Source organism: Grus americana, chromosome 2 (assembly GCF_028858705.1).
Source record: "Grus americana isolate bGruAme1 chromosome 2, bGruAme1.mat, whole genome shotgun sequence".
Classification (NCBI taxonomy): domain Eukaryota; kingdom Metazoa; phylum Chordata; class Aves; order Gruiformes; family Gruidae; genus Grus; species Grus americana.
In genome coordinates this window covers 125,965,964-125,977,864 of record NC_072853.1, presented here as the reverse complement: position 1 = coordinate 125,977,864, position 11,901 = coordinate 125,965,964, and the positions used below count along the sequence as shown (strand labels likewise).

Genomic DNA, 11,901 nt, shown 5'->3' with positions numbered 1-11,901 from the left:
TTCCCATGCTCATACACACTCTAGTAAAGCTTTTAGAAACGCTAAACCCATCAGAGTAGCATACAATTGTATTAAGCAAACAAAGAGTAACTTTAAAATTGTAATAATACATTTCATAAAATAATTGGAATTCCTTATAGAAATTGTTTAACTTCAGAGTAAAGAGCAAAAAATTAAGTTCAAATTTAAGTTCCTCAAAAGTCAATGCAGATTTACAAAGCACATATGCTCACTTTTCAAGAAATACAAGTACAGCTATTAGCTGCTCAACACAAGTCCATAGTTAGAAAATGAGTGAGTAATTATAGCTACCTCAGGTTAGCTCTGGTTACTTTGGCATTCTCAGTACTCATGGCAAGAGCCTTCCACTGTGCAGTTTTGGCCATTTCGTCTGATATGTTTACAATTGAGGGATCAATGCTAAAGAACAAACATACTTCCTGGTTAGTATTCAATACCTTGCAATAGCATTATACTTATTGTCACTCATAATTTACATCAGTTGTGCCTATTTCAACATTTACGCAGCCACAAGTTGGGTTCATCTCTTACAAATGTATTTCAATAAAAATTTGAAAATTTAGCTCTCTAGTACTGCCTTAATCACACAGCATCTTAAAACAGTTTTTCACATGGATACTACTGAGACATTGAGAATATTTGAGAGATACCTCATTTCTAAATTACCTGTAACTTCAGAAAACTGTTTTGTGTGCTCAGAAATAATGAAGTTAATCACACTATTCTGCTAAGGCTTTCATAAATCAGAATTATTTTGTTTCTAGGAAATAATCAAGGGGAAAAGAGCAGATGTTAATACAATTTTCAAACTAGTAACTCAGTTGAGAATACTAATAAAAATCTAGAAGTCTCAATATCTAGAGAAAATTCAAGTAAATTTTTTTCCTGCAGAGCCTTACTAGACATTCTTCAAGGTTTTTTGGTCACCTTCCCACCCCCCAAGTCCTGCAGAAGTTAAGTTCACCCTCACAGATGGTAAGCTTTCAAAACCTATTTCCCTCTTTGCCCTCCACACATTTATATGTACAGCCGATTTAGGTGTTGTCACGTTTTCTGTTCTGTTCCATACTTAAGCTTCAGAATCTACCCCTGGTATCTGCAGGAGTTCTTCAAATTGCATAGAAATTTACAAAGCCATTTCTCCTCAGGAATCCCCACAAGATGCAAGACAGTGAAATACATAGTAAACGCACATGCACGCAGTTGATGAAATCAGTTCCACTGTGAGAGCAATTAGCAACTCAGATGGTTTTTAAAAAAGCTTTAGCATTTAGCTTTTTCATTTGAGTTGTTAAGTCTGATTAAGCCTGCTCTTAGACAATAGCAGTCAGCAGGAATATCTGTCTAATCCAAAAATTCCAGGTCCTGCACTTGGGTCACAACCACTCCATGCAATGCTACAGGCTTGGGGAAGAGTGGCTGGAAAGCTGCTGGCAGAAAAGGACCTGGGGGTGTTGGTCAACAGCCAGCTGAATATGAGCCAACAGTGTGCCCAGGTGGCCAAGAAGGCCAACAGCATCCTGGCTTGTATCAGAAATAGTGTGGCCAGCAGGACTAGGGAACTGATCGTCCCTCCGTACTCGGCACTGGTGAGGCTGCACTTCAAGTACTGTGTTCAGTTTTGGGCCCCTCACTACAAGAAGGACACTGAGGTGCTGGAGCATGTCCAGAGAAGGGCAACAGAGTTGGTGAAGGGTCTAGAGCACAAGTCTTATGAGGAGCAGCTGAGGGAACTAGGGTGGTTTAACCTGGAGAAGAGGAGGCTGAGGGGAGACCTTATGGCTCTCTACAACTGCCTGAAAGGAGGTTGTAGCCAGGTGGGTGTTGCTCTCTTCTCCCAAGTAACAAGTGATAGGACAAGAGGAAATGGCCTCGAGTTGCGCCAGGGGAGGTTTAGACTGAACGTTAGGAAAAAATTTCTTCACCGAGAGTGTTGTCAGGCATTGGAACAAGCTGCCCAGGGAAGTGGTTGAGTCACCATCCCTGGATGTATTGAAAAGACCTGTAGATGTGGCACTTAGGGACATGGTTTAGTGGTGGACTTGGCAGTGTTAACAGTTGGACTCAATCTTAAACAATTCTATGATTCTATCTTCTGGGTGTGTTGAACAGTTGTAGAATACCCAACAACTAAGCTAAATACATCCCCAGTAAGAGAGATACATACTGAGACAAAACGCCTTGTGCTGAAGGAACCTTCCATCAGAGAAATTCCAGCACTTCCTTTTCTGAAGAGAACCAGTAACCCTGTCCTCACATTTACTTTCAGAAAATGACCTTTTAAAGTAAAGATGACTGCCTGTAAGAAGTTTTTTATATCACAGAAATTATAGACTTTAGCCCTCACTTAAATAAACCAAAGAACTGCACACTTAGACTTTTTCCGAAAAAATCCAAGTGGCTGGTAAACACATGGCTCAACTGATGCTATTAGTTGCTTAATACTCAGTATTTCATGCACAGTAACACACAAGTATTCCATGAGAACTGACCAAGGAAGCTTCTTTGCCTTGAGTACAGCTGGTCGAAATTGAGTCATCTGATCTGTTCAAGATGGTCATGTAAATTTATAATTAAGATGCAGTTTTGAAGAACAACGCAACATAAAAACACTACTATAGCACCGTGAGATATACCTTCATACTTCCTAATCATGGCCGAGTTACAAGCTTGAGGAAAAAAAATGAATTCAACTCATACACAACCAACTCGTTATAAAGCAAATTACAGCATGTGATACAAAAACTCTTCAAAGGCCAAAATTTATTATACCTGTATTTTAGAGTTTTTACAGGAAAATCCAAATTTGCTTCTCCATATGCAAGGTGTACACTTTCGTTGTCCCCTGTCTGAAGCATTCTCTCTGCTTCCTGTAAATTCCAAGTAAAAAAATTTACAAAATTACTCATGCAGCAGAAATCAAGTAGTATCTCATGCTGACAGTTAATTTCCAAAGGGGTAAGGGGCATTTCCCTGTAGGTACAGGAAATATAGTTTAAGAACTTTTTCTTAGAAATGTTTTATCCAGACAGGGAGCATGGGGGAGTACAAGGTTTTTAAGGTATTCAGCTAGGTGGTGTACAGTTAGGTAAGGCTTTTATGGACAAGTCATACAAGTTATATTACTATATATAATTGGTAACTAGCAGTTGGTTTTCACTACAGCTCTGCACACACAAACAAGCAAAATGTCTCTGGTATGATGAACAGTTTTGTGACTAATTTAAGCAGAGTAAAGATCCCTACTCCCCTGCTTTTCTCTCCCATCCACACCCCCCTTCTAACCTTATAAAAGACAAAGAAAACATTTTATGCTAACGAATGCTTCTTTCCACTTTGCTTGCTGATTTTAATCACAAATAAGAGTCATAGTTTGTAATAGCATCATTGAAACAGTGACTTTTCCTTAACTTTATTGCCAGTAATAGTTCCTCTAGCATTAAATCTCATTAGTAAAGAATTTCAAAATGTTTATTTGGTATATAAGGTCATATGCTCAGGTCACTTAAAACTCTTTTAAGTCCCATTGAGTATTTTTTAGCAATTTACAACATGCTTTGTTTGGTTGTTTTCACACTTACTGCTTTCTCTTTTTTCTTTTTGTCATCTTCTTTCTTCTTTTTACTTTCTGGCATAAGATCATCAAGCCAGCTAAGCTCTCTTTTGGTGAAACATAAATCCATGAGCTTGCGAATGAACACTAATGCTAGAACCTTAAGGGAACCATAAATGGAATTATTTATACTAAACTATTTAAATGAACAAAAATGCACACACACTTTCAGTACATTTAGAACATTTAACTGAAGTCCTTTTTTGTAGTACTAGTTTTATCTTACCACAAAGTTAAATAATTTCCACTTTCAATAGCTATTCACAACTGAATTGCTTATTTTCAGGAAACGAAAAGTCCTTGTGTTTAAAAAATTAACAACTTGTTCTACAGGTTCTTTTGTTTCTTTCCCACTCCTTTCTTAAGGCAGCAAATATGTTCTGAGATCCCAGATGATGCATGTACTCTTGGAAAATTATTAACTTGTAAAACAGATAACTTACCATCATAGGGAAAACAACAGCAGCTGCAGAGGCTTTAATCACCCACAACAGAACTAGACAAGTGAGCTGAACAACTGTAAAGATATGGACCTTCCAGAGTGGCACATAACGTAGATAAATCAGGTCAGGCTGATGTTTGGCAGGCATTCCAAACAGTTTTATACGGTCGAAAAACTGCATTGAAAAATAAAATCGTCCTTCAGTTAATTATTTTCTTCCCCTGTGGAAGCGCTCCAGAAACATAAGTTACTATCAAATAAAATACTAATGAAGCACACTGAACATTCAAGGGGATGGGGGTGGGGGTTGTTTTGTTTTGTTGGGGGTTTCCCCCCCTCTCATTACTACTACAAAATTTCAGAATGTTTCAGATAAGTTATTGGTCAGCCATACTACTGAAAGAATAAATGCAAAAGAACCAAGAAGTGAAGGCACAACATGGTAAGAACAAATATCTGAACACGACACTCAGGAAATTATCCTACATACTACTGAAGACAATATGTGCTAACTTCATTGTTGCTCACATAATGTGTTACTGTTTCCTTTTCATTTAGTGTTAAACAAAAACAAATTGCTCATTAAAGTCAGACTTTACCTGAATGCCTTTTAATGAAGATACTCCCATGTAAAGGAAGACACCATACAAAACTGGCATTGGAATAAACTGGGAAAGGAAAAAACACCCACATAGTTATTTGTGGAATCAACATGGTATAACATACCAGTCCATACTAGTCAAAGACATGGATCAAGTTATTTTCTGCTTTATATTTTACTTAAGTAAAACCTGTAAAAGCTAAGACTATTTATAGAGAATATATATGCATCAATGGAGCAGCAAGAAAAATCTAGAGCCAACAAGGCTATCACCAGTTCAGCCTTGGCTACTCATTCATTCAATTTTCTAGGTTACAACCAAGATTTCTATTAACACTAAGTACGCTGCTTTATATTGTTATCTGATAAGAACTGTATTAAGACTATCAACTTCATGAAATTGCCATATGAAGTTTTAATTTTGATCACTAATCTTGCACTCCTGGAGCAGATAAAAAAAACAGACCACCATACCCTACTGAGCTATGAAAATCTGCTAATTATTCAGGGCTGAATTTTGCTCCAATAAGAAGATCAATTTAAAGTTTACTAAGATAATGAAGTTGTCCACTGATTTCAGTGGCACTTGCATGAAACCTCTGCAGCCTGCAGAAAGCAAGCAAAGCTTTCTTTGCTCCTGAATTCATGAAACTTCTGAGTAAAGGACAGCCAAGACACAATTCGAAATCTTAATAAAGACTGCCGCTATCAAGCCTGAATGAAAGCCTTTACTGAAACTTAAATAGCGTGGAATAAAACTATGCCTTAGGGATTTGTTACTGCATATGTATGTATGTATCTCTGTGTGTGTGTGTATATATATATTAGTGTCTTCACTGGAACTCTATAATTTGACCCGCTAGTACTCCATTTCTGTTAACTTCTACCGCATGTAAATCAGTATCAATTCATACAAGGAACAAAAGCACAACAATCTACAGACACATGGCTTTGTTCTCCTTCCTTTTTTGAACAATAACAGCCATTCACATTGAAAAAGAAAAAAGATTTCATAAAAAGCAAATAGTAATAATTCCATTCCTATTACTCTTGGTTCCATTAAAAAAAAAGTATTAGTTTCTAAGAATCAGATGTTAAAACATGGGTAAATACCTAGCTTCAGCAATCAGCACCTTTACCTTTGCTTTTGAGTGACAATAATTCTATTTCAATATTTCTGCTTTTGATTCCAATCATTTGCATTATACAGCTGAGCTCTTGGTAGCTTTTCAACCAGAGATTGTCAAATCTGAACACTCACTTTTAATAAATGCTACTGCCTTATTGTTTCTAGATTTTATATTCTTTAACATATACACATGGTCAACTATTAAGAATCTATAATATGTGTGTTCACAGGTTTATTTCTAGCCCTTATCTAACTTAAACGGACATTAGAAGCTACCTGTTTATGAAATCACTTGTGATCTGTCTTTAACAGACTTTTACAAAGTTCTTTTACGGTATTAGCAAATATGACTACATCTGCTATTTTGACAACAAAAAGATTTTTTTTTTTTTTTCATTTCTCCTTTTAACTATTGGATTTGAAACAACAAAGCAGAAGTTGAATGGATTTTACTCAAATCTGAGTAAAAAGCCAACTGAGCTAACTTGTTTTCTTCAAATAAAGTTTTTGGAAGGGCACTATGGATATAAATTAAGAGACAAAATGTAAACTGAGGCTACAATACAACCTGCTAAATCTCTATGACACCGCGATGATGCATAAGATAATCTTGACACCTTAAACATCAAAGGAAGTTCAGTAAGATGAAGGTAAGAGTGAGAACTGAACATCATTTCTGATGATCAGTTTTTAAACCAGATGTTTCTGTTTCTTCTGCTATATTACTTCCGCTCAAGTAACTTTGCATCTTTATCACACTTTTTCTCTCTCCATTTATGCACTCACATAAAAACTACAGAAGAACTGTTTTAGGTAACATGGACTCGAGAAACTAAAAAATACTGGCAAGGAAATCAGGGAGCATGGACAAAGGCTGCTTTCTTCACTACTCACTACATTTCTAGCTTGCTCAGCTTTCATTTTCTTACATGTCCTCCCATTGTTTCTATTCAACTAACACCTCTTGTCAAAAACGTGATTTGAGAATGAGTCTAGACATATTTTACTTAACATAATAAAACCTCCTAATATTATGAAATGCTAAATCACAATATCAAAATCAAAAGCACAAGGGAAAATAGAAGTATTTTAGAAAAAACTGTCTTTTACCTTTAACACAGAGGTCATGAACACCGACAGCCCCATCAAGACAAAAATCATCAATCCTGTCACTCGCTGCTCCCGGATTCCCAAAAACTTTGGCTGCTCTCCTGGTGCTGAGCATTCAGATTCAACTTTCAGGCTGTTAACATGACTTATAGACAGGACAGTTGCAGCAACAAACCACGGTAAGCCCATGATAGAACATATCCCCAACATAACACCAACCATGAGCAGATCAAGATGATAACCACAGCCTTTCTGCAAAATTAAGTGAACAAATCATTTCATAAACTTTCTATTTATATGATACGTTATTCATAACTGGTAAATAACAGATAACTACAAAAGTTAGATACTTCACAAGTGTCCACAAAATTATATTTCTTCTTTATTAGGCAATATATGCATTTATTTAGTAGCTGTTGGGATGTTTCACTGACTTGCAGAATGAATCTGATTTAAAATAAACTTGACTTACACAATATTAGAGTTTTGTGGAAACTACTTTTACCTTCAGCTTATGCTCTTTCCTGTTTATAATAACAGCTGTTATTTGTTGATCCATGAAAATAAGAATGGTACAGAGTAAAGCAGGAACAGCAGCTATCAAGAGTGTCCACCAAGGATTGCTTCCAAGAGGATCTATGAACCATCCTCGGTCTTTTCGGGTGGGCTGAAAAAAACCAAACATCAACAATAGGAATTAAATTACTAAAATAAATGCAGATTTTATTACTACAAACAGCTGCAATGGACAGATCAACAGTCTCTTAAATACGTGTTTAGATTTTTTTCCAATGGCTTTGACCAAAAGACTGATTTAGCTGTTACATGTGAATGTGGCATTTATAGGGAAAAAATTAAAACAAATCCATTCCATTCCTTCATTTCCACACATCTGCACAAAAGCATGCTTCCTTTTTAGTGATATTATAATATAAAGCATAGTCTCTTCTGTCAGATGAGACATACATCCAAAACAGAAAAGGGAGATTACTTCATCAACTACCTTGTAAGTAAAAAGTTAAGTTTTTTAAAAGGTTTTATTTCTTACTTCAAATTTCTCTGGAACATGAAGCTTAGGAGAAGGTACTCCTACAAGATAGTCAATCAAAACCATGATTACTATGGTCAGAAATACTGCAAAGTCACTTATGGTAGAACGCACCTATAAAGAAAAGACTTGTGTTAATTCTTGCTTTTTCATCATTATAATTTGCATGTATAGAAAGACACCTTTCTCCCCTATGAACAGTGAGGTTTATTTATATTATACTACAACACTGAACACTGTATGTATTTTCCCTTTTATTTTAAAATTTAAGCTGCCTGGCAGCATAGCATGAAGCTGCAGAAGGTAAGTATTCCGTAAAACTGTTCATCCAATTATCTCGTTTAAAAATGATCTACTGCAAGAAGCAAATTACTTAAAGTAACTCCTTCCTCATCTTCCTGTCCTCTCAACCATACTGGGAGGCTGGGCCATCACAGCTGGTCTCTTGTAGCTTAATTCAGTAACATCACTGAATTGTTCTGAAATCAATATTCATACATTTTATGTTTTAATAGATAGGAAGGGGATAATTTGCAACACATTCAGGTTATCCAAGGTGACTTTATTAAACATTAGGAACACATCGTAGGGATGAGCTGAGCTTTACAGCAGATCTAATCGCATTATTTTGGCTAGCAGAAGTAAGTTGTGTACATCAGTCCAAGAATAATCATTGTATTAGCCTCTACAATAAATAGTAATCCTCTGAGGAATCACTCAGAACTCTTCATACATCAGCAGTTTGGGGAAAGCAATCAATTGTTCTGCACAGTTAGGTGAGGAAAATGGCAGCAATATTATCTCTTCAAATGATACTTGGCAATACCCACTAATACAGGGAGACAGACTGCTTAGGTCTTCTGATGTTTAGAATGCTGTTGGAACTACAGGATAAAGTAGAGAGTAAGTACTGAATTTGCAGCAGCCAATTTATTTACTCTAATGTCTTCATCTTCCAAATTCTTAGCTAATTTTCTGGTTTTAATTTTTTTTTCCTGTCCTAAAAGAAGGAAAACTCTCAATAAAAAGTTCTGAAGCAAAATTAAAAAATGCAACTCCATTAAGTTATACTAATGTATTTATCACAAGATAACAACAGTTTCTAATCAGAATTACCTTAGTTGGGAAATAGCGCTTGGTCTTGAACTGCTTAAGGAAAGAGGAGAGGAAAAATGTTGTAAAGAATAATATGACAGACCAGAAGAAAACATCTGGAATATATGGTCTGTGATGGCCACAAGCTGATCCACGAAACACACCATGAAATTCTGAACATTCCTGCAAAGAGAAAAACTCCTTAAATTTCTATGTTTTATTAATTCAGTACATTCAAGCTAACTTGTAGCCTTTCAATATAAAACACACCTGAGAACTTTCACAATCCCAAAAAGGGTGTTCTTTCCTTCATCACTCTCTCATCCTGAAATGCCAAAAATGCATGCTATCTGTTCCAGAAGAGCCACAGTATCCATCACTGATTATTTCAGGATGCCAAAATGTTGGGAGATGCCCAAGAAGAAACAACTTCTTCATATTCACCTCATTTCTACTCTATTTCTCAAAAGCATCACAAGATTGAATGTATAAATAACGACTGAGGACTAAGCCCAGGAAAAGCAGACTATCTAACATCAACTTTCAAGCTGATGAACATTTTAAAAAAAAAAAAACAAAACTCCTCAGTTTCTCCCACCTCTTTATTCTTGCCTTTGTTTTGCCCTGATACCGTTAGGGGGGGGGAGGCGGGGGAACAACCAACCCCTTACAAAATGAGATCACCCAACTATAAGGAAAAAAATTTCTAGTAAAGTAGAAAAGCATCGTAAATAATGAATTTGAATAAAAGAGAAAAAGTCAGAGGATGCCTATCCAAAAGGCTCACTGAAATCCAAAGCACAGAATTAAAGTAGACACATGGAGTACAAGGAAAAACAGCAAGCTAATAAATCAAATAGTTAGAAGCAGCACTGCCACAACCTAGTCTTTAAACAGGTTAATTTATTGAAAAAACTAACTTATGACAAAAATTCTCCCCATTAACAATCTACTTTGATTGTAAGCACCACCAAATTCTGTATCAGTTCTGTCTTTCTGGGAAGACTAAAGATGCCTAAGAGAATGAAAAGGTAGATAAAATAATACATATAAAATAAATATAAAAACTAAGTTGAAGAGGAACTGCCATCCTGGGTGATTATGATAGACTAGGAGCCATTGGTGGTACATACAAAACACTAGAGGTAAAACTCAAGCACTGAGGTTTTTCATAGTATTTTTGCTGTGCAAAACTCCTTCTACTTTCACTGTGAACGTCTAGGCTCACACACAAGGAGAGCCCATGCGCTGATATCTACTGTTATTTTAGATAGCCTAAGACAGCCAAAGTAGGCACACACAGCTAGCAAATACAACACACAATCTACAGCAGATCCAAATCATTCAAGAGGTAGGTGGAAACAAGATGCCAGGGTACACACAGTGGCTGTATACAGCTTTTCGGCAATTGAATCCCACCCAAGGAACTACTAATCAGCAAAAATGTTTCTTCCTAAAAGCCCTCAGTATCACTTCCACAAGATAACTTTCCTCCTCTTCACCTACCCACAAAATTAGGTATTGTTTTGAAATAACCAGCTCAGAAGGTAATGCTTTCCAGCCTAGTCTTTCAAATAGCTCTTCCCCTTTTCTTTTAACCTTCAATTTTCCAAATAATTATTTTTTTCCAATCAATATTTAGGCAGTTTCTTTGATTCTGTTGTAGTTTTATACCAATGTCTAACAACCTAATGAAATGTTTGCTACCACATTTTAACTGCAGATTCCATCTTCACATCTCCTTCAAAATATTTGTTCATCGTTTCCATAAAACTGAGGGAAACAATCTCCTGTTTATTCACCTCACCATGTTCATCTGCACTTCAGGAAAACGACTATTCTGTCTACCAGCATTTAAGTGGCTACCTCAAGCAGAGGTCTATGAGATTAGCATTTACTGCCATGGACTTATGCATTCAAACCACTACAATGACTGTTTAAAGCACTACGGCAGGAATAAAAAAAGAGTTCAAAAATACAGTTTTAAAGAAAACAGTCTAGGTTCAAATCAAGAAAGAAACCAGATGAAAAACATTAATCAAGACTGGTATTGTGTGGGTATTTATTCTTTATACATACATATACACACACGCAGCTTTTAGATACTCACAGAAACTGTAAGGTTACTCCATGCTATATTTTCTACAGACTTATTCATACTCCTCCACATCTGCAAAGTTTCATTGCTGGGTTTCTCAGGCTGAGAACACACACATCTGAAGAGAAGAAAAAAAAATTAGTTTATATGCTTTTAAGCCATATGTGGCAAAATGCAGTGATTTGCAGCAATTTAAAAAATCATGAAGAGTTTAAACCAGAATTTAGCCCAACCTTCTATGAAAGAAGCCAAGTACAAGACTCCTTATAAGACCTGAACTAGGAATATTGAGGGGCGGAAGGGGGGAGGTAGTAGAAATAGAATCAAAAACGTAACTGCTCAGGAGGTTTAACAAACTGGACCAAAAAAACCACTGAACTATGTATTTAAAGAATTAGAAGCAGGCAAGAGGTTGACTTAATTATGTAATTGATCTGCCAGTTTTTAAATAGAATGACACCTGAAAAATAAAATTAAATAGATAACATATGCGAATTTCTATATATTGTGAACACAAAGATGAAGATAACAATCCAAATGACACTACCTGCTAACAAGCCTATACGAAAAGATACTGTGTTATTTCTAAAGATTTCTACATAATTGGACTAACTTGGCACAAATATTTTTCTATGACTGCATACAAATTAAGGTTTTTAGATTTCTGTACAGCATAACATCCCACAATGATTCAAACTTCAATTAGTACTGTACACCAACATAAAACAGAGAGATTGAAACCAT

General features: G+C 36.0%; 1 protein-coding gene across 10 annotated transcripts in view; it reads right to left on the bottom strand.

Annotated features, from left to right (window-relative positions):
* Positions 1 to 11,901, bottom strand: part of SLC4A7 (solute carrier family 4 member 7) — a 101,295-nt gene that overhangs the window by 6,059 nt on the left and 83,335 nt on the right. For 6 of the 10 annotated variants that reach the window (XM_054814697.1, XM_054814698.1, XM_054814703.1 and 3 more), the window contains 10 exons: positions 11,170 to 11,275; positions 9,081 to 9,242; positions 7,965 to 8,078; positions 7,422 to 7,583; positions 6,917 to 7,168; positions 4,676 to 4,744; positions 4,078 to 4,251; positions 3,603 to 3,734; positions 2,794 to 2,891; positions 313 to 420 (listed from right to left, as the gene is read on the bottom strand). In XM_054814697.1, coding sequence (XP_054670672.1) covers positions 313 to 420; positions 2,794 to 2,891; positions 3,603 to 3,734; positions 4,078 to 4,251; positions 4,676 to 4,744; positions 6,917 to 7,168; positions 7,422 to 7,583; positions 7,965 to 8,078; positions 9,081 to 9,242; positions 11,170 to 11,275 — 1,377 coding nt within the window. Of the gene's footprint in view, positions 1 to 312; positions 421 to 2,513; positions 2,566 to 2,793; positions 2,892 to 3,602; positions 3,735 to 4,077; positions 4,252 to 4,675; positions 4,745 to 6,916; positions 7,169 to 7,421; positions 7,584 to 7,964; positions 8,079 to 9,080; positions 9,243 to 11,169; positions 11,276 to 11,901 lie in introns of those variants that run through there. The other 4 variants (XM_054814699.1, XM_054814704.1, XM_054814701.1 and 1 more) reach the window with 3 other exon arrangements.